Here is a 22002-nt window from a genome sequence, read left to right as displayed (position 1 = left end):
CACGGCAGCTTTGGGGTTATCGTTGTCGTCATAGCGCTTCCCACAAAGGTGTTCTTTCAGTTTAGGAAACAGGTTGAAATCACTTGGTGCCAGGTCAGGCGACTATGGAGGAAGCTCTTCGAACCCACATTGTCGCACAGCAGTCTTTGCAAGTCGAGAGGTGTGAGAAGAGGCATTGTCATGAGGAAGTGGAAAACCAGCAGTAACCATTCCTCGCCGCTTTTCTTTGATAGAATATCTCAGGCGATGAAACAAATCAGCATAGTAGGCACCGGTAATCGTCTTTTGACTTTCTAAGTAATCAACAGGGATCACACCCTTTGCATCACAGAATACAGTGGCCATAACTTCCTTCACTGATCTTGAAGATTTGATTTTTTTTGGTGCCGAAGAAGTGGAATGGTGCCATTCCATGGATTGACGTTTTGACTCGTGATTCTAGTGGTAGGCCCATGTTTCATCACCCGTTACTGATCTCTTTCCGAATTTGACGAAATCCTCGCCAAACAGCTTTAAATGTCCTCTGGCGATGTCGTTCTTTTTTCCTTAAGATCAGAATTTAGAAACTTTGCCACTCATCGAGCAGATATGTTATTCATGAATAATAGTTTCAATGGATCCATGGCTTAGACCTGTATCTTCCTCAAGTTCAACTATGCTAATACGTCTATCTGACAGTATAAGTTTTATCTCCTTGACTGAATCTTCATTAATGGAAGTTAAGGGACGTCCAGACCTAGGGTCATCATCAAGGCTTGTTCTCCCAGCCTTAAACATAGCTGCTTAACGTTTAACAGTGGAATAGCTAGGGCATTTATCCCAATACACTTGTGACATGCGGTCATGAATTTCTTGGCGAGTGCTTTTCTCTAAAGTCTAAAAACTTGATGACTGCTCGGTACTCATTCTTTTCCATGTCTGTGTCCATTTGTACCCATATAACTATTCAAACGGCATCAACAGACCAAATACACTTGCAATGTTCTATTCAAACATGTACTACATTGACTACAGTCCGTTTGATTCCATCTGAGACCGATGAATTGCTCACTAACTCAAAATCTAATAATTGCAACAAAACCAAAATGTGCACAGCGACATGAATTGGACAGACCAACTCTGATGGTTTGTTATCCCCCCGGCATATAATGCGGGGGGATATAGCGATCAGCCAGTCTGTCTGTCCGTCCGTCTGTCCGTACGTAATCATTTCCTTTTCCGGGGCAGAATTCCCAAACCATTCAGTGTATTTGATCGAAACTTGGCAAAGGTATCAGGCACATACTGAAGTGGTGCCTTTTGATATTTTGGGATTTTTCTAATTTGTATTTTTTAAATTTTTTATGGAATGAAGTTCGACATAGACTCAATTGGGGATGGGGTTCGTTTCCGGGGCAGAATTCGAAAACCATTCAGTGTATTTGATCGAAACTTGGCAAAGCTATCAGGCACATACTGAAGTGGTGCCTTTTGATATTTTGGGTTTTTTCTAATTTTTATTTTTTAAAATTTTTATGGAATGAAGTTGGACATAGACTCAATTGGGGATGGGGTTCGTTTCCGGGGAAGAATTCGAAAACCATTCAGTGTATTTGATCGAAACTTAGCAAAGCTATCAGGCACATACTGAAGTGGTGCCTTTTGATATTTTGGGTTTTTTCTAATTTTTATTTTTTTAAATTTTTATGGAATGAAGTTGGACATAGATGGTGGATCATTTGTGGGTAAACAATGTATGCTTCTTAAAGAACATTAAACTGTTGACTCATTACATACAAAATTGCACATTTACTAGTGGTTACTTTACAGACAGCTGCCGGGGGGATATGTCATCTTTCTGATGACTCTTGTCTCATAATTTTGGACCCCCCGAATAAAAAAAAAATGTTTTACAAACGATCATCATATTGTTGACATTCTTCGCCATCCCATACCAGGGAGGACCAGTCGCTCATGGAACAGCCCGGTAATGAACACGCGTGTGCACCGTATATGGGGGTCATCTCAAAAGCCGTTTGGGGTTTTCAATCGGAGTCACTGTTGCAGGTTTCTGAAGCCGTGACAGTGCATTCGGAATCGGCGTCGCTGTTGTCCGAATCGCTATCGCCGCTGTCCGAGTCTACTCTGATGATCACTGGCTTGGTTGTGGCATGGTCTAATCCACTGTGATCCCAATAATGTCTCTCTATTTCATTCTCAACACACTTTTGCCACGTTTCCTGCGTGATGGTGTCTAGTGATTGTTGAACCAGTTTCTGTACATCCCGCAGTTTGAATGTTGTATTTGCCTGGCAACATCCGCTTTAATGATACCCCAAATTAGTTCTATTGGGTTTAAATCGCAATGATAGGGCGGCAATCGCAAAACTGAATGGCCATGTTCTTTAAGATACTCGTCAACTTTAAAGACATGTGTGGTTTTATTAGACTTTATAATACCACACAGAACAGGTTTCGTTGCTTTTTGTGGATACGGTATTGCTTTGTGTGTCAACCATTCTATCATAACGTCGTTAGACGTTGGGGCTTTTGTGTTAGGTACCTAAACGCCATGATATGGAGCATTGTCCATGACAACCAGACTCTTGGGGGGCAATACCGGTACCAGTTGAGTTTTAACCCATTCTAGGAATAACGCTCCGTTCATTTCGGTATGATAGTCTCGGTATGTCCTTGGATTTTTTCTTGAAGACTAGCGAACAGCCTGGTAGGAATCCCTGACTCTTGCAGCCAGCATGGAGCACAATAAGCCACTCACCCTTGACAAGTGGCAATTTCCTGGCACAGAAATCAGAAGAGGAGCTAGGGAACCATTGTGTTCATGTGGTATGGGAAGCGTTTACCCACGTTTCGTCCAAGTATACGGGCTCATAACCCTCGTAACGTTTTTCTCGTATTGTGCGTAAGAAATGGTTCCTTAGTCGAACAATATCAGACCTCTCGCATAATGCATGTCTATTTTCGGTGCCTACTTTTTTGTAGGCAATTTCCATAACTGATATTTTGAAATGGTCAAAGAATGTTTTGTCTCCATATATTTTTTTAGAGTACGGAGAGAGACATAGATATTTTGTTTATACAGAGTCTTAATGGCGTTTCTAACCATCTCTTGTTGAAATGAATCGACTTTAAAACATCGCTTGGGTTTTGAGATGGTCCCTTCAGGTGTGTCACTGCAGGTTGAATCAGTACACTTTTTTAACATAGTTTTTACCTTCCCTTCTGTTATCCCAACTGCACGTGCAGTTCGTAAACGATACTTTTTCAAAGCATATTGTGGTCTACCTCTTTCACAATCTTTTAAAAAAAAATTGAAGACGTTGCAAATAATTGACTTCGCGTCGAGTGATGTTCTCATTGTTTCAGGTATAGCAATCACGCATCTATGGTTTGCTCAGCAAGCCTTACGTCACTTTCGCACACCTGGCTGTTCTATGAGCGACTGGTCCTCCCTAGTAGGTATGGCGAAGAATGTCAACAATATGATGTTCGTTTGTTAAACAATTTTTTTATTCGGGTGTCCAAAATTATGAGACAAACCATCAGAGTTGGTCTGTCCAATTCATGTCGCTGTGCACATTTTGGTTTTGTTGCAATTATTAGATTTTGAGTTAATGAGCAATTCATCGGTCTCAAATGGAATCAAACGGACTGTAGTTGCCTCTGTTATGGCCCTTAGTTAGTCAGGCTTAGAACATTTTGACCAGCCCTCGTATTCAACGTACAGAACATGATTAGGGGATGTGAACAGATGTGGGGTGAAGGAATATTGGTTCCATGAGTGTTATTTTGTGTTATATTTGTGTTATATGTATGGCTGTTACGAGTTATGTCCCTTCTATGTCCCTCCTATGGACCAATCAGAGTCCAACCCTCATATTACTTGCATTTGCTTCAAACAAAATGGCGGCGCCCATGTTGATCAAGATCTATATTGTAATAAAACGGGTCTTACCTCGCGAAGTGCATTAAACCACATGAGCACCTTGATTAAAAACATAAAAAGGTTTAGAAAAAAACTGTCGATACCCAGTTGGCGCTATACATCCCTTGCAAATCCTGCAGTCGACCGAAATCTGCACATTGAAATCCATGTTGGTTATGAAGCAGATGTCGATTTTGTTACGCGATTTTGATTGGTCTATGCACAGACTCATTAGTCCAGGCAGCGAGATAGAAAGAAGACTGTGAAGAAATATTTTTGCTCTATATCAGATCAAAAACCATGTTATAATTGAATGTTTAGTATTATCAGAGCAGGTTTAAGATACACATTTTTACAGAGAATGACATACCACCCAAATCTCCATCACCCATAATTACTATAAAGGAAAACACGCAAAATGCTGTGATTTAATTTCTTTGTATTCTTAAAGATGTCTCGGCAATTGACGGTTTATGTCTATTTTGTCCCGAAATGAATTAAAAGTAGGAAGTCGGTACTATGTATTTTTGACAATTTATGGATCCACTTCGAAAATAACGCATTAATGTAGTAACGCTGCGGTAATGAAAAATATATTGGAAAAACGAAACTTAAGTTGAAATGAATTTGTAACACATCACAAATAAAACTAGAAAGTGTTTTTACTCGTAAAAACATATGTCTCCCCCCCCACTCCCCTAACCCCCATTCATTCGTTTACTTCACGTTAAACCCCATCTCTTCATTCCCACCCTCCATTACTAAATAACAGAGACAAAAAAAGAACTCCTAGAAATTTCAAACAACTAATGGGCACCACTTCAGTGCTGGGTTAATGTGTATACAAAGTTTCGCGAAAAAATATTAAACGGTTTCTGAGTTATGGTCAGGAAACAAAGCTTACCCCCATTCAGAGCTTTGTTCAAGTTATCTCCATGGAAACGAGAAAAAATAAAAATGTCAAAAATCTCTAAATAGCAAAAGGCACCACTTCAGTGCTGGGTTAATGTGTATATAAAGTTTCACGAAAACATATTAAACGGTTTCTGAGTTATGGTCAGGAAACAAAGCTTACCCCCATTCAGAGCTTTGTTCAACTTATCTCCATGGAAACGAGAAAAAATAAAAATGTCAAAAATCTCTAAATAGCAAAAGGCACCACTTCAGTGCTGGGTTAATGTGTATATAAAGTTTCACGAAAACATATTAAACGGTTTCTGAGTTATGGTCAGGAAACAAAGCTTACCCCCATTCAGAGCCTATGTTCAACTTATCTCCATGGAAACGAGAAAAAATAAAAATGTCAAAAATCTCTAAATAGCAAAAGGCACCACTTCAGTGCTGGGTTAATGTGTATATAAAGTTTCACGAAAAACTATTAAACGGTTTCCGAGTTATGGTCCGGAAACCAAGCTTACCCCCATTCAGAGTCTATGTTCAACTTATCTCCATGGAAACGAGAAAAATAAAAATGTCAAAAATCTCTAAATAGCAAAAGGCACCACTTCAGTGCTGGGTTAATGTGTATACAAAGTTTCGCGAAAAAATATTAAACGGTTTCCGAGTTATGGTCCGGAAACCAAGGTCACCCCCATTCAAAGTCTATGTTCAAGTTATCTCCATGGAAACGAGAAAAAATAAAAATGTCAAAAATCTCTAAATAGCAAAAGGCACCACTTCAGTGCTGGGTTAATGTGTATACAAAGTTTCGCGAAAAAATATTAAACGGTTTCCGAGTTATGGTCCGGAAACCAAGCTTACCCCCATTCAGAGTCTATGTTCAAGTTATCTCCATGGAAACGAGAAAAAATAAAAATGTCAAATATCTCTAAATAGCAAAAGGCACCACTTCAGTACTGGGTTAATGTGTATACAAAGTTTCGCGAAAAAATATTAAACGGTTTCTGAGTTATGGTCCGGAAACGGTGGGAACGCTGACGCCAACGCCGACGCCAACGCCGACGCCGACGCCGACGCCGACGCCGACGCCGACGCCGACGGGAACCGTGCCAAAAACAATATGTCTCCCTCCATTCTGGGGGAGACATAATAATCTCATTAAGTATACTATACCTAAACGTAATCATTTTGGAAAATATCGACACTGGCCATTTACAGTTTATTTCAAAATACTTTTTTACAATGATAAGTGAACCGTGATGATTATCTCCTTCGTTTCCGTCATATAATATACTTGTAAAACAATTATATTTTTAGCAATAACATGTACATAATGTTAGAGAAAAACACTGGATTGTTTTCAACTTTGAATATTTCAGAATATTAAACTGTTCTATACTAAACAAATATATTTGATAATATATATCGTTTGAGTACTGGATTTATAATGTATATATATAACATTGATGACTAACAGGTATTCCGTCTTTTGTCGTAAAAATTAAATATACAAACAGATTCTTGTATACTATGAACAATAAACAGATGAAATATACATTTATCAAAATAGCGCTGTCGTCTTTTATCGGCGTCGTGAAAAACACAAAACAAGTCTTGATGTCAAATGCACAGTTGTGAAAATGTATTGAATTCTTTATGTATGTAATACGCTATGAATTATGGTGGCAACATGAGACACTTACATAATTAAGTGAATGCGGGAATCCATTTCGCTATCCTGTTCTTTATGTCGATATCCTCAACTAATCCCTCCCTCCAACCCTCTCATGAACAATCAACTAGCCTGTAAGCATCGAAGTCGTATTTACCAAATTTATTGCAAGAAAAATTGCAGTGATCTGGCAAAGCGGAAAGGACATGGGAATCATCATGTAAAGTATATTGCATGACTGGGGGGGGGGGGGGGGGGGGTTCTGATGTCTCAAATGCTATTTGTTTAGATGTTGGGTGGCATTGGCGTTAATGCTCTTTTTGTTTCTTTTCGCTAATATCATTAATGTTGAGCGTTGTGTAAATGTGGGGAGGTGAGGTGAGGTGAAGTGAAATGGGGTTTAACGTCGTGTCCAAGATCATTGCACTTACATAGCGACGTGCATGCACGTGTGTGTGTGTAGCTGCTTGTACAAGTCCGGACTGATGCCGATTTATAGCTCACTGAGATATTATGCCGCAGTTTAACATGAATACCCCACTCAGACACAGTATACTGACTCCTAGCCGACCAGTCCTTCTTTTAAGTACCATCTTTTAACGTCTTTTGGTATGACACGGCCTGGGATCGAACCCCGGACCTTCCGCTCTCTGCCACCAGACCATGGAGGCGGTCCAAACAAAATGGCGACAGATGGGATGGAAAGGTCGTCTCATTACATTAACTGCATTACCCAATAGAATCAAATCTGCTCTTGTTGTCAATAGAAAATTCCGTACAATAACATAATGGCGAATTTCAACTTTTATTTACAAAAAGAAACGGCTCTGTGCAGCCCGTCTGAAAGCAAGGCGTCCTGTCAAGGATGTGATACTAACAGCTTATCATAGACGGCAAAGATTGGGGTGGACAAGGCAACACCAGGGACGGGATGTGCGCCAATGGCGATACACCATGTTGACAGACGAATCAAGGTTTTGCCTTGAATTCACAGATGGCAAAAAAGTTGTTGGCGACGTAGCGGCGAGCAGTATGCCAGGGCAACAATTTGGACAATGATCGGTATTGAAAAGGTAGTGTCATGGTGTAGGGCGGTATCACACTTGCTATTGGAACTGATGTGGTTATTGTAAATGGACAATTGATTGGCCAGCGATGTGTTGTCGAAATTCTGCGTTCTGTTGTTCTTCGCTAGAATTATAGGCAGTAACTTTGAACTGACAATGCCAAACCAGGTGGTCACCGATTATCTCCGACCAGAAGGCATACGGACATTGGACTGGCCAGCTAAATGCCCATGTCATAGAGCCTCTGTAAGATGTTCTCGGGCGGAGAGTGTAAGCCAGAGACCAGGCACCAGCCAACGTGGCCCAGCTTGTGGTAGCTCTTCAGGCGGAATGGCGGGCAATGCCAAGGTAAACCATATGCAAGTAAATCAACAGTATGCAATCAAGGTTTCATGCTAACATGGTGGACATGCCAGATGTTGATATACATGCCCAAAAATAATTTAACAGACATTTATCCTCATTACACCTTCACTATTACTTCACCAGTTTCCTTACTTGTCAGTGATATATTTATTTGAACATGCTAAACTAACATTTCCTGAAATCTACCAGCTAAAATGTCCAAAAATTACTTGGTTCATGACTATGGACTTTCCAGAAGCACATTTTTTTATATAAACAAACTAATTATCAAGAAGACCTTCGACTTCATGATATAAAAATTATGTATATTTACTTCATTGTACAAAAGAATATGTATTAATGCAAAATATGTAGGAATGCTTAAACAGGTTCTTGTCACATGGAGTCAGCAGGGTTTTCCATGAGGCAGAAATATGCGTCCAGTACACACAAATGTATAGAATGGACGCAGTAAAAAATTATGTAGAATAATGAATATATCGATGAAGAAATCTATTATTTGTTACATTTTCTTACAACATAAAACGTTCATCATGAAATCATCATGACAAGGTTTAAGATGTGAAAAACATTTAAAAATATCAAACAATTCTTGCTGTAATGTGGTATACCACATTCAAAGTGTATACTCCATGAAAAATATCTGGAAAATGTACGCGCTAGTCTGAAATATTAATGTCATTATCAGGCTGAAAAGCACCTAGCTTTAAAAGCGCCTCTATCATGGCAGATGATAACATAAAGTAAAGAAAACAATATTGAACGTATTATTGAGTGTCGTATATAAATACTATCACGATTATGGTCTGGTGCATGCTATAAGTTAGATTTAGTTCAAAATGTCACCTAAAGGGGTTAAAAACTTGCATAAATCATGCTCCATGAGTTTTGGTGAAATCACAATTTGTACTGTCCAGCCAAAAAATGGTAGTTGCTACTTACCAATTTCTGCTTTGGCGTGGACAGCGCTTAACCCCTTTGATATACTTCTACAATGTCTCATTTAACATGCTTATTCGCAAAATATTTTATTTCATTTGTATAGCTTGTTAAAGATGACAAACTTGGTTTTATCCACATTCACATTGAGTTGAGTCATTTACACACAGCTTTTATTTATCAATTCACTTTGCAATTCTACCATAGCTTCAGCAACAGGCATCAGAAAATAACAAGAAAATGTATAAAATCAGGACCTACAACTAAATAGCAGGATAACATGATGATCTTATTTTATCTAGTAAATATATCAACTTAATACAACCTTGGTTGAGAAGATTCAACTCGGAGATCCATGGTAACATATCATATTAAAATCATTACACAGAAGCTGTTTCATTTTTCAAATGTTTAATTTCAAGGACTCATATTCAAGGAAATTTCACCTGTACAAAAGAAAACCAACTAACACCATTCATCTCCCAAACGTCTTCATATTCTGGGGTATAGCAGGTGTACAAATGACATGCCTGCTGATCACAAAGAGTGTATGTAGTAACAGCTGGTAGTGATCAGCATCTAGAAATTCAATTATTGTATTGTCTACAGCCTAGTCACTACATTATGCTTGGCTCTCCAACTTGCGTCTCTCCCAGATCAGCCGATGCTTTTGTTTCATGTAGGCATCAATTCCTGTGGCGCTGGCACCAATATCACCATCTGGAAGCAAATGCTTGTAATAGTGTATGAATCCTCATTAGGCTATCCATAAAATTGTGTCTACCTTCTTATTAGTCAGTCCATACTTTTTTCTGTGTATACCATCTCTAACTCGCCCTGAATTTCCATTCTGAAGTGAAATAATAAAGTTTTCTTATCTTAATTTTCCTGCTGCTGTGGACATATATGCCCTGATGTGATAAGAAATACTCATACAAATAACACATCAGAATGATCTTTCTTTAGCTATATTTAATAAAGATTCGCTTTCAAAGCAAGGTGATTTGACCTACATAATAAATTAATTTAAGGACTGTAACAAACTGTTCTAAACTTAAAAATTTCATTTAAAAAGTTACACAATTACTGAAAAACAGGTCTTTAAAAAAAATAATCAAACTTTTAAAAACAATTTGCCCACCTGCACTCTTGCTGGTTGAGGTTGGAGATGAGAAACACATAAAACATATAAATGGCTTCAAGAACAGACAATTGACAGAGATATAAGACAATAATCAACTGCCAGAAATGCTGCCAGGATTTGGGAGATAACATTCTCCCATCCTTTAACAGAGATAGTCATATCAGAGGGAAGGGAAATCACCATGTCAGTTGGTATCCCCCTACACTTGCGTTCTGCAACAGAATTCTGTGAAACAAAGTTGCTTGTTGCAAAACGATCTCACTAAGTAATTCAAGCAAAGTTTTGGTATACATGTTGATATACACTGACTTGGCCCTTATGAATAAATTTCCAGCAATCTTTATAGTGGATATTGGGAAATCACACACTAAAAAACCTAGAATAAACATCATCAGAAAGATAATTTAAATATGGTATCTACTGGGCCATATATGGATAAAAATGCAAATATGAAAGGTCAGACAGGTACTGTTTTTGGTCTTGCCAAACAAACAATGAGTCAGAATTAACCATCAGGGATCAGGATAACCTACTTGGATAACTGTTATCATCATTAAAATGATAGTCTAAGATACTGAAATAGGTGTCTTATATAAGCGGGGCATTGTCAAAGTTTTGGCAAGTCTCGAGATTAAAATGTGAAACAATTTATTGTGGATAGTAGTGGGATTAGCTTCCATTAGTGCTTGAAGACCTCTGCAGCATGGGGTCTTTTCCCAATGTAAACAGTTGGATTTGGCCTTAATAGTTTTGAAATGTTACCTTGTTTCATGTATTCATTGTGTGGAACATCTGACTACAGTTTATAACATTGTGACAGGTCAGGCAGACAAACATGATGTCTCACAGACTAGAGTATCTTTCCTTTGACATAGCTCTAGTGGGCGGACCGATGGACTGCCATGAAAGACCAGTAGACAAAATACGTGAAGATGACTGTCATTTTGCCTATATGTAGTTATGTCACTGTATGAAAAAACAAATTTCATTTGGAACCATATCCCCTGATGTCACTCTCTGACTGACTAATGTAATATATATATTTAAGCACACATTCCAGGAAAACTTGCCATGTGTAGGTACCGATTGTAGGATAGGATAGGATAGGATTTCAACAACAAAATTTAAGAATGACATCATGATAAAGAGTTTATCATGCTTGTGTCTTTTGGGATGTTAAATATCCTGTATTAAAAATATACTCTATTTATTTAGCTTTCTAAATTTGATGTTTATTACTAACACAGGATATTTACCATCCATACCACAGAATGAAAACAGATCAACCTGAACGCACCCTGGAAGTACACCCACAGGGTTATCTGCCCCTCATCTTCCCCTTGCTTCAATCGTACATCTAAGATCGTCAACTTAATAACTTGCTGTTGCGGGTGCCCTCACTAGTCTGTATCAACAACACCCCAGTTGTATCAGAACACGATACACCAGCAGGAAGACTCATGGCAATAGACCAAAAGCATTTATGAATGTAGATAAGCAAGGAACAAGTAGGTGATTGATTATTCAGCCAATTCAGTGTTTAGGGATGATGGTCCTCCTCTGGCAAAGACAGATCAGATCACCAAAAGCAGCCTTTTGTCACATCCACTTCAGATACATTCTTATGAAGGGCCAGGGTGGATGCTTACACTCATCGTTCATGGGGATTATTAGCTTCAGGAGGCGGCAATGCTTCCAGAATTGTCAATAATAATGACAGTGAGATCGTATTCTTGGAAATCTCTGCTGAACTTGTACGGGTAATTGACAGAAACAATCACTTCCACAAGTGCACAAAGCAGACACAAAGCAAGGTTTTTGGTATCGCTAGGGCCCAAGATCATAGATAAAGCTGAAAGGGTGAATAAAGCTAGAAGGTTGAATAAAGCTGAAAGGTTAAATAAAGCTGAAAGGTTGAATAAAGCTGAAAGGGTGAATAAAGCTAGAAGGTTGAATAAAGCTGAAAGGTTAAATAAAGCTGAAAGGTTGAATAAAGCTGAAAGGTTGAATAAAGCTGAAAGGGGGAATAAAGCTGAAAGGTTGAATAAAGCTGAAAGGTTGAATAAAGCTGAAAGGGTGAATAAAGCTGAAAGGGTGAATAAAGCTGAAAGGATGAATAAAGCTGAAAGGGGGAATAAAGCTGAAAGGTTAAATAAAGCTGAAAGGTTGAATAAAGCTGAAAGGTTGAATAAAGCTGAAAGGGTGAATAAAGCTGAAAGGGTGAATAAAGCTGAAAGGATGAATAAAGCTGAAAGGGGGAATAAAACTGAAAGGGGGAATAAAGCTGAAAGGGGGAATAAAGCTGAAAGGGTGAATAAAGCTGAAAGGGTGAATAAAGCTGAAAGGGTGAATAAAAGCTAAAAGGGTGCCCAGGTCATCAATTCTATGCCACAAAATCAAACATTAGGCCAAAATACACTTGAGCCATTGTCGCCACAGTCAAAGATGTGACGACAAGTGTGTGAATATCACAGATTCTTGCTTCTGTTGCTAATGCCGACAGAAACACTGTTTTTTGTATCAGACCGAGTAGACTGCAGAAGTTCGTAAGTATTGGAAATGAGATAAAATAATGTCATATTAAGATCCCACTCTGGGGAATGGAATTTTTTAAGCTGTTCATCGTGATGGAAATCCCTAATTCCTAGAGCCTTGCTTATCTTGTAAGGAGTGATTGAGTGAGACAGCATCTGTGAGGACATTCATCCCAGAATGTTACAAGTTCGGGACTCCAACATAATTCGGTCTATCAGACTGCAAAACTGATTAGAACGCTGTAAATGGAGCCTACAGAGTCGTCAAGAAGTTTGGGAAGTTCCAACATTATAGGCGCCGGAGGCAGGGTTAGGCGGATCTTGTCCTCGAATCCCTAGATTGAAGCCCCCCCCATCGGTGACCTACTTCTGCATTGTGTTTGGGCAAGCTGTTTTCATTCTATGTCTTATAAGATGAACCAAGCGTGCAGATGAAATCTGCTTGGCTTTGGGTGAGGTAGTTTGCTGTGAGGGTGGATGAGCGAGTTCAACCACTCTGGGAGGAGAAGTGGATCTTCATCTGCAAGGTTTTTTAGGTCGACGAAGCTCCCCCTCACTGGCCACCAGGCATAACGGAAATCAGAGCAAGGCTCTTGGTAGCTTTGTATCACCCTGGGAAGTAGGCTGAAAAGCGTATGCTTTTAGCCCTTCCCAGAGGATGCTGAATGTATCTACTGCCCAAGCCTGTGGATCTGGGAGCGATGAGACATACGTCATAAGCTGGTGGTTCTGCAAACAGGTCTTTTTTGGGTTGACCAAAGCACTGAAGCACCAGTTGGAACGCCTCTGAGTGGAGTTTCCACTCAGTCGGAGACACCCTGTCTGACATCTGGGGATGTGCTGGACTATGAATTGTAGTCTCAGACGATCCACTAGATGAAAGAACCTATACTTCTGTTGCAGAAGGGAGTGAGAGTGTGTTGTCCCTTGTTTGCAGAGGCACCTCACCACCGTGCTGTTGTTGGTGGAGACTGCAAGTTGTGTGAGTTAAAATTTAACGTCACATCAGCAGTATCTCAGCCATATAGTGACGAAAACAAATTGAAAGCTGAATACCTGTCACAAAGGACAGTAAAACATTAGCATGATATCACAGATTGATAAAAAACCTGAGACTGTCTGACCCTGTAGATGAGCACCCCACCCCTAAGGCATCTACAAACAGGTGTAGATCAGGATAAGGAGACGCCTCTTTATATGTTTGAATTCACCTGTTGAGATGAGTCCTTTGATAGGATGGTAGAATGATAGCAGTGTACAGATACAGAACTGTTGTATTGGGCGCAGATGTAGGCGGCCTCTGCTTGTCAAATCCTGGGCTCAAGCAAGTAGCCCCAGCAACACTTATCATTGGTGAAGTCTGCGTGATTGACACAGGGCAGATGACAGGTGTTGTAAGATCTTGAGCCATCTGTCCCTTGGTATTGGAATTAAGTCCTGATCTGTCTGAAAAAGGCCTCCTGCGAACTGGAGCCGGTAAGAGGGAGTTAACTCCGACTTCGCCTCATTGACATCCATCCCAATTGACATAGTGAAATCCCGATGGAGCACCAGTGTGGACGTTTTCAGATGACGCACAAGACAATTGTCTATGTACAACTCAAACCAGATTTCCTCAGGTGTAGAAAGCAGATATTGGCTTGGTTAATTGTGTAAATAGTCACTGGGCCACTCAAATTGCAATTGCAGGACTGCCCATTGGTAGTGGACCCCATTTAACTTGAACCTGAGGAACCAGCAGTCAGAGGGATGGACAGGTACATGCAGGTACGCATCCTGCAAATCAAGACTGATCAGGAATCGAAAGGGTTGAAAGGGTCACGAAAGTTTGTGAGGTGGAAGTAAGGTGGACAATCCAGGTAGCGCTCGTTGAACAAGGAGAGATTGTCCTATTAGGGTACCAGAAAGATGGTAGAGTAAAAGCCTGGTGTTAATGCTGGGGCATGTACAATCTCTACAGCTCTTTTCTTCAACAAGATGTCTATTTTGGATTTTAGTAGCAGATGTTGCTTCCTTGGATAATACCAAGGTGGAGTAGCTGTGGTCAACGGTGGATCTACCTCTATGTTTAGACGGTAACCATAGCGCAGTACATTGACTTTAAACTCAGAATCCCATTTGGAGAGTGCTAGGCATCCATTTCTCATATGGTCGATTTGGCAGTGCTGACAAACCACAATCTGGAAATGATCTAGACCAATCTGGTTAATTTGTGACCAGTCCTGCTCCCTTGCACGTGTAGAAGATGCTAGTGTGGGCGATGGTTCAGTCTCAATAAAGGCAAATCTGGTGACTGGGAACCAGTCATCCTCTGCAAGTTCTCATCCAAAGCGTGAGCCTGGTCTGCTACAGTGAAATCATGGATAATGAAATCATCTGTCCTGAACATTGGCGCCTTGAATGACGGTTCAAGTGTCAACCTGGAAAAGTCTTCATCCAGCGCCCTGACCATACCCTTAAGCATAGGATCCACTGGTATAGATGTGGGCTGCGACCAGATACTGGCGCTTCTGATGTGCCATGGACTGCTGCCATATGAACTGCATGAAGAAGCGTCGTAAGACATGTACGCCGGCGTTGCTGGGACCATCACAGTGGAAGCCAGGGACGCCTGAAAATTAGAGAATGGTGCAATACTCACAATCAAGTCGAGTGCCGTAGTACGCTGAGGCAATGAATGTTGGCAGTAGAGAACCTTAGATAATGCTCCATTAGACAACAAAAGTTGAATGGTGATGACCGGGGAAGGGTGACTAGAAGTATCCTGCGACTCTGAGATCTTCCTCACAACATGACGGGACTGCTGTAGAATAGATTTGTGTGTGACCTGTCCATAAATGGAGAAGCTCGGTGGGGAGAGAGGTGAGCAAAAATTATATTTAAAAAATTTGGAGCGCATACCTGACTGCAGCCCAAGCAACATGGATGAAGATCTTTAGAAGATTTATCACCACGGCAATTAGTGCACCACGCAAACATAAGTTGAAAACAAAAATTGAATTTTAAAGTGTATCAGAAATAGAAATGTGATAACTCCAAAAGGCTAAAGGTATTTAAACATACATAAAGTAATACCTAGCCAAGAGTTGCAAACAATAAAGACAGCCTCCCAGGGAGACAAACATTGTAACGCAAATTCAAAATGGTGGAAACAAGCCACAGGGCGGGAAAAAGACAAAGTCTTTTGAGATGGAAAACACCTGCATATTAATACACATTTAAGTGAACATAATATGAAAAGGAATACATTATGCTTCGCCAACGACATTTTACGTGATATCCACAAAACTAAGCCAAAAGTTGAAGGAGCAAAATAAAGTACATCTTCCCAGTAGAACGATGAGCAGGAAAGTGAATTGGTTGTGACATCACAATCTGTCACATGACAGCAGCGATGGGTCCTGCAAAAAGTAGACCGAAGATGGAAACATTTTTCTTCACCCAGGACCATTGGGAGGCGCTGTCTTTATTTGCCGTAAGGTAAGCAGTATATGCACTAAGGAGTAACGTAAAAAATATACATAGTAGTATCACTGAATAATGCCCTTGTAATAAACATATAATCAACATCAACATACACTGTCCAATCTTGATAAATATAATGATCTAAACAGCCATACTTGTCCAACAGGACCAGCAACATAAATTATTTATGTCTATTCTCAATTTGTATGCATATAGGAATCTATTTTGCCTCCCGTAAAAGAGTGATATTGTTTGAAACATTTTGCATATTTGGTTTTGGTTACTGTTCAGAGTCACAAGTGTTTTCTTAATTAAAACACTTGCCCATTGTATAAGTTGTTTACTTACATTTGATGAACCAGTTGGTGGCTGAGGTTTCATAGTCCTCGGTCACTTTCTTGCATTTCCTGGAGGCATCAGGACCCTCCCAGGCCAAACACTCTATCTTCCTCTGTCGCAGGATCTTCAGAATCTGGTTGTCAACAAGTCTGCAAACAATTCATCATGTACTTGATAGTGTCACAGATGAAGGCCAGGAAACTGTATATTGTCAGCAGTCAATTCAATCAGTTCATTCATATATAACTGTAAGGCCACAGGCCCATTGTACAGAATACATGACAATGTGGAAGCGGTTAGAAATGTTACAAGGATTCATTTCTTAATAACATGGCATGATATATAAAGAGAGAGAGATTTTGTATAGCCGTTTTGCTCAAATGTGATATTAAAGAGATAAACTTGTATTTATTTGGATGTACATAGTATTTCTGTTCAATATATTTTTTCCTTAAATTATCATATCTACAACATACAAGTAGAAAATGAAATTCATCTTCGACAACATTTAAAGAACATTGTTTACATAATCTTAAACATTTGGGTATTTTGTTGTGCCTGCCAACTTCAACCATTAACCTGTGTGAGCTGCTTCTAAATTGTGTTAATGATATTCTGCATTTTCTTATATTTACATCAGTTAAATATTTTCTGCGCATATTTGCATTTTAAAATATCTATAATATTCGCATTTGCAAGAAACATCTACAGTAGATCTCCATGTTTGAAAGTACATGTCAAAAAGCGTCTGCCTTATTTTCGATATGAACATGGCATGATTCTCTAAGAAACATTGGTTTTCCCAGATGTAACCATACCCACATTTATACAGTAGACATTTAACATTGTATGCCCAATTTTGATCTCCATTCTTTTCATACAATAGCATCATATTATAACATTTTTTTGGCAATCTACTTACTGACATTTTTTTGTAATTTTAACCAGTATCTTATGATTTTTAAGTAGTGATATATATACAAGGGCATGCGACCACATTCACCATAAACCATTACGTTAGAAGTACTAGTCAAGCTTGTGCATTGCTAACTTTACTATTATTTCACACTAAACAGTTGTCAGAATAAGAAATACGTCAAACTTGCTATCAGAACTAACAATCTCAAATCCAGCAAGAACTCAAACACAGCGCCCCTGCACCTGCTGCTCACCTGGACATGTAGTCCTCAGGCACAGAACAAAAGTTGCTTTCAGCATTGATATTCAAATATAAGGAAGAGAATTTATGGATGTCAACTTCTTTATTATGAGGAACAATACATTACGGAGTATATAATTGCTCCTTCATAATTTTTTTCACCTAATGAAGGAGTACCGGTAAGTACATACTTCGAAATGTTGTGTTCCTCATAATAAAGTAGTTGACATCCATAGATTAACCTCCTTATGTGTATCACTTCTAAATGCCTTTCAAAGAATTGATCTTCATGTAGGTTCTGCATGAATGCTGAAGACACTATATTTTAATGAATTGAACAAAGCACTACATCAAACAAAAAAACATCTGTGGCTAGGTTCAGCTACCTCAGGGTCGTATTTTCAGAGATGTTTACAGAGGCAAAAATGCATTTTGAGAGAAATTAAGAGCATGGTCTAAACAAGGTCAAATTTAAATAATGCCCCCCAAAAAGCAGAACTATTTATTGAATCCCACAAATAACCAAACAAATACCACATGTCATATCAATTTAAAAATAAATGACTGAAATTCGCGGAAAAAAGCTTTTTCAGTATGTCAGCTTTGAGCTTCAGTGCTCAATTGGTTTCATTTTGAGAGAATTTAGGAGCATGGTTGAAGTGCAAGGGTAAAATAAAAGTCTATATATAAAGTAACACAAATAACTTCTTGTTCGTATGTTGTTTCTCGTCGCACTCAGCAATATTCCATCTATATGTAATGATTTTAAATATCGCAAACAAACGGAACATATATGTTGAACCCAACATCAGAGCAATGACAAGAACTGAGCATACTGACAGAAAACAGCAAGCAATTCCACCGATTCGGCAAGATCATTATGATCGTATTGATACACAAGATAGTGGACAACATTCATTGCATTTAATTGAATGGAAAATCTGTCAATTATGTCAATGAAGAGGTTAACCTACTTGTCTCGGCGATACTGTTCCTCAGCTTCATACATGCAGATAGGCTCATCCACCTCACACTCATCAAACGAAGGAATACGTCGGTATCGCCTGTGGTACCATTTGTGTGTGCCCTTTTCTTGGTTTGGTAACACAAACTTCTCTGAAAGAAACATAGTTCTCGGTAAGACAATTAATCATTCAAATTACAGTAGTGCCACAGCACTAAATCTAGCTTATCTGGTACATACAGGGTTCAAGCAAAAGAAACTTGTATTACAATTATTAATGCGGGCACATGAATCCTTATCCTTAATATTGCTAAATTCTGTTAATAAGATTTCTAATATCGGTGCCTCAAAGTGAATGAGTGAGTTGGGTTCAACGGAGCATTGAACAATATTCCAGTTGTGCTACAGAGCATGTAGATGATGGTCTGTAGTAGTTCACATCATGGTTGTCCCGCTTACTTAATGACAAATCCAATTAACGACAGATCCTCTTGCATGAACTTGTAAATTGTACAATAAATTGTATAATTATATACTTATCCTATCTCACACTATGCATTTCTCATTCTTCTTTCGATCCTAAGTGGAAACATGCCTGAACAAAGGTTTCCAGCTTCTAAAACAATCATCCACCCGAACACACCTACTATATCCATGGTCACAAGGAAGGTGGTGCTATGCAGCTTAATACTGTTACAGAACAGTATTAAGTAACACTGTCTAGTGTCATAAAGACAAAACTCGTGGATATGGAAGAAAAAGACCTCCCAAAAAGTTATTTGACCCTGATACATGTACAAATGAAACACATGAAATCGGGAACAAGTCTGAACAACATAAGAAACTTGTTCCTTTGTAGAGGTAACAGCGCAAGTTTCATGAGGGTTGCAAGCGACCAGAGCAGGCAGGCCAGCCCGAAGGATAACTGCCTGAATACAAAACAAAATCGTGGTATGGAAAACTACTGTAACAGCTGTTGCACAAAACTGGAAAAACAGTCTCTTATCGGAATGCCGAAGAGGTTTCGCCACATCAAGATCCGAAGCGCATATGCGGGACACAAGGATATAACTTGAAGATCTTAGGATTCAAGATGGATGTCAAAGGTGGGATAGCACCTGTGAAGATCAAGGTAGAATAGGTCTTCAGCAACCCATGCTTGCCATAACAGGTGACTAAACTTGTCGTTAGAGGTGACTAACATGATCGGGTGGTCAGGCTCTTTGACTTGGTTGATGCATGTCATCATATCCCAATTGCATAGATGGATGCTCTTGATGTCAATCACTGGATTTTCAGGTCCAGACTCACTTATTGACGGACTGCCATCATATAGCTGGAATATTGCTGACTGCAGCATTATACAACAAACATACAAACAAAAGTAAATATCCGATCTGGGTGTCTGAGAAGCTGATTTTTGGCAATGAAAGCCAAGGAAAACTTTGCCATGAAGAGCATGTTCAAAGCGAACTCTGAAGAAAGATATGTTCTAACTCCTTCTCAGCAAGTGGCTTGTAATTAGCCGAAGTTAGATGTCAAAGTATGACATTAAGATCCCAGATCGATCGTCAGAACTGAGATGACTGGTCCATCACCTTGTAATTAAGGATTGCAGTTCCGCAACCATAGACACCTTTGCACCCACTGTAGTAACGATGACAGAATTGATTGCAGCAAGATATGTAGCTTGTAGATCCTGACAATGAGCTTCCCGAAACCCAAACCATGATCGAGGCGTCGATGAAGAGACAAGCTAAACGGCCACAAGAAGACTCCTTCGCAGACGTTCAACGGTACCAGCCACCATTTGAGATGGACATTCGGCAAGGAAATTAGAACCTCACAATCGTCGTTCTGATGGTAGGGTTTTTTGAAAACACTGAATTAGTTGGAGGTAGAGTTCTCCTCTCCTGGTGAGAACCCGTGCTGACAAGAAGTTGTTGCCAATGACACAGGGAGAGTGACTGTCTGAGCGCCAATTGTGTGGAATCTTCACCCAATAATCTTGGGGCACGAACATCCTGCGTCATTGAGTGGGTTTTGGTTCAGACTTTTTGGCGGTGACAAGCCAGCAAGTTGATGAAGAAGACGATGTGTGAAGTTGAGATGTAGGAGGAGAATGCCTTGATCTTCGATGGCCTGAATGCAGTCGTCAATGTATGAATCGAAGACGATGCCTCAAACATGTAGGAATAATGACGATGGGCTTGGGGAGGTGGGTAAATAGTCACAGGGCCTGAGAAGTTCCAAATGGGAGCACCTTCCATTGGTAGTCTTGGTTGAGGAAAACGAGGAAAAACGGAGGAAGCTCCCGATGAATAAGGACGTGTAAATATTGGTCCTGTAGATCTACAATGAACATGAAGTTGCTGAGTCGAAGAATTGTATGTAGTCACGCGATTGACTTCATCCGGAAGTCTGGAAGTATCTCTAGGTTGAAAGTTTTCATGTTAAAAATGAGGCAACATTTTTGTTATTTCTTGGTTTACTGATGCGGCGACATTTGCCAGAAAAACGCGTTTATCTTCTGCCCCACCCCCCCAAATACATCGAATCCCTTCAGCAAATTCAGGGAAACAAACATCATAACAATTATTTGTTAGTTTGTTGTTTAATGACGCAATCAGCAATATTCCAGGTATATGACGACGGTCTGTAAATAATCAAGTCTGGACCAGACAATCCAGTGATTGACATAATGAGCATCGATCCATGCAATTGGGCTTCGATGACATGCATCAACCAAGTAATCGAGCCTGACGACCCGATCCCGCCTCTTATGACAAGCATAGTTGCTGTTTACATGAAGCATGGATTGCCGAAGCCCTGTTCTACCCAGGATCTTCATCATGGGACACTGTATTTAAGATGCATGACAGGAATCAATATGGTGTATCCTGTGACAACTGTGACCAGTGGACCCACCGATTTTGTGACACTGGACAATGACAAATACGGTAGAAATAAAAAATAAATGAACATCACCAATGAATACAGTATCCTAAGCCTACTACAGAAATCATTCTTATCGTTATTAAAATATGAAGTGCCATTTTCGCTTGAAGATCAGTAGATGTTTTCGCCAGAGGATATCGGTGCATATAATCACGAGGCCGCTTATAGTCACGATGCCATTTCATAAGTATAAGCAATCCGTGGTAATCAATCTGCTGTGTCTCTGTGTGTGTGTGTGTGCGAAAACAGGGGGTCTTTACGCGGAAATTGTCACCAGCTCGATCTACTACTAAACAGCAAATAATATACCTCTGAAAAGCGTCACTGGGGCATCAATAACCTTGAATACACCCATTGCAATTTTTGCGAAGGAAGGGGTGTTGTCGTCTGACATTTTCTTCTCTGAATCACAGAACAGTTGCAGCTGAACGCGAGCTTTCTCGCTGAACTTGAAGGTTAAGGACAAATGTTGAAGTTGGTTTACGGCAAGCTGAAATTTTATCTTTCCAAAGACAACTTGCAATTTAATATACATATTTGTGTCAATGTATAAGGCAAAATAGAACGTAT

General features: G+C 39.6%; 1 protein-coding gene across 1 annotated transcript; it reads right to left on the bottom strand.

Annotated features, from left to right (window-relative positions):
• Window positions 1–9263: 9263 nt before the first annotated feature.
• Window positions 9264–21912, bottom strand: LOC124139823 (NADH dehydrogenase [ubiquinone] 1 beta subcomplex subunit 10-like). The gene is made up of 4 exons (XM_046507186.2): window positions 21742–21912; window positions 18485–18626; window positions 16361–16500; window positions 9264–9589 (listed from the first exon to the last, which is right to left on the bottom strand). Exons 1-4 carry the CDS (start codon window positions 21824–21826, stop codon window positions 9492–9494), a joined length of 465 nt encoding a protein of 154 aa, XP_046363142.1. The 5' UTR covers window positions 21827–21912; the 3' UTR covers window positions 9264–9491.
• Between the last annotated feature and the right edge of the window lie 90 nt (window positions 21913–22002).

This window comes from Haliotis rufescens, unplaced genomic scaffold (genome assembly GCF_023055435.1).
Source record: "Haliotis rufescens isolate VD_foot unplaced genomic scaffold, xgHalRufe1.0.p SCAF_28, whole genome shotgun sequence".
Classification (NCBI taxonomy): Eukaryota; Metazoa; Mollusca; class Gastropoda; order Lepetellida; family Haliotidae; genus Haliotis; species Haliotis rufescens.
The sequence above is the reverse complement of the archived record's forward strand: the minus strand, read 5'-3'. Positions and strand labels throughout refer to the sequence as shown.

Coding starts and splice junctions, on each gene's coding strand:
- LOC124139823 (XM_046507186.2), bottom strand. CDS start 21,826: ATGTCAGACGACAACACCCCTTCCTTCGCAAAAATTGCAATGGGTGTA. Junction 18,627..21,741: donor CCCAGTGACGCTTTTCAGAG/GTATATTATTTG, acceptor TGTTTCTTTCAG/AGAAGTTTGTGTTACCAAAC. Junction 9,590..16,360: donor CACCAACTGGTTCATCAAAT/GTAAGTAAACAA, acceptor ATTTGCTTCCAG/ATGGTGATATTGGTGCCAGC.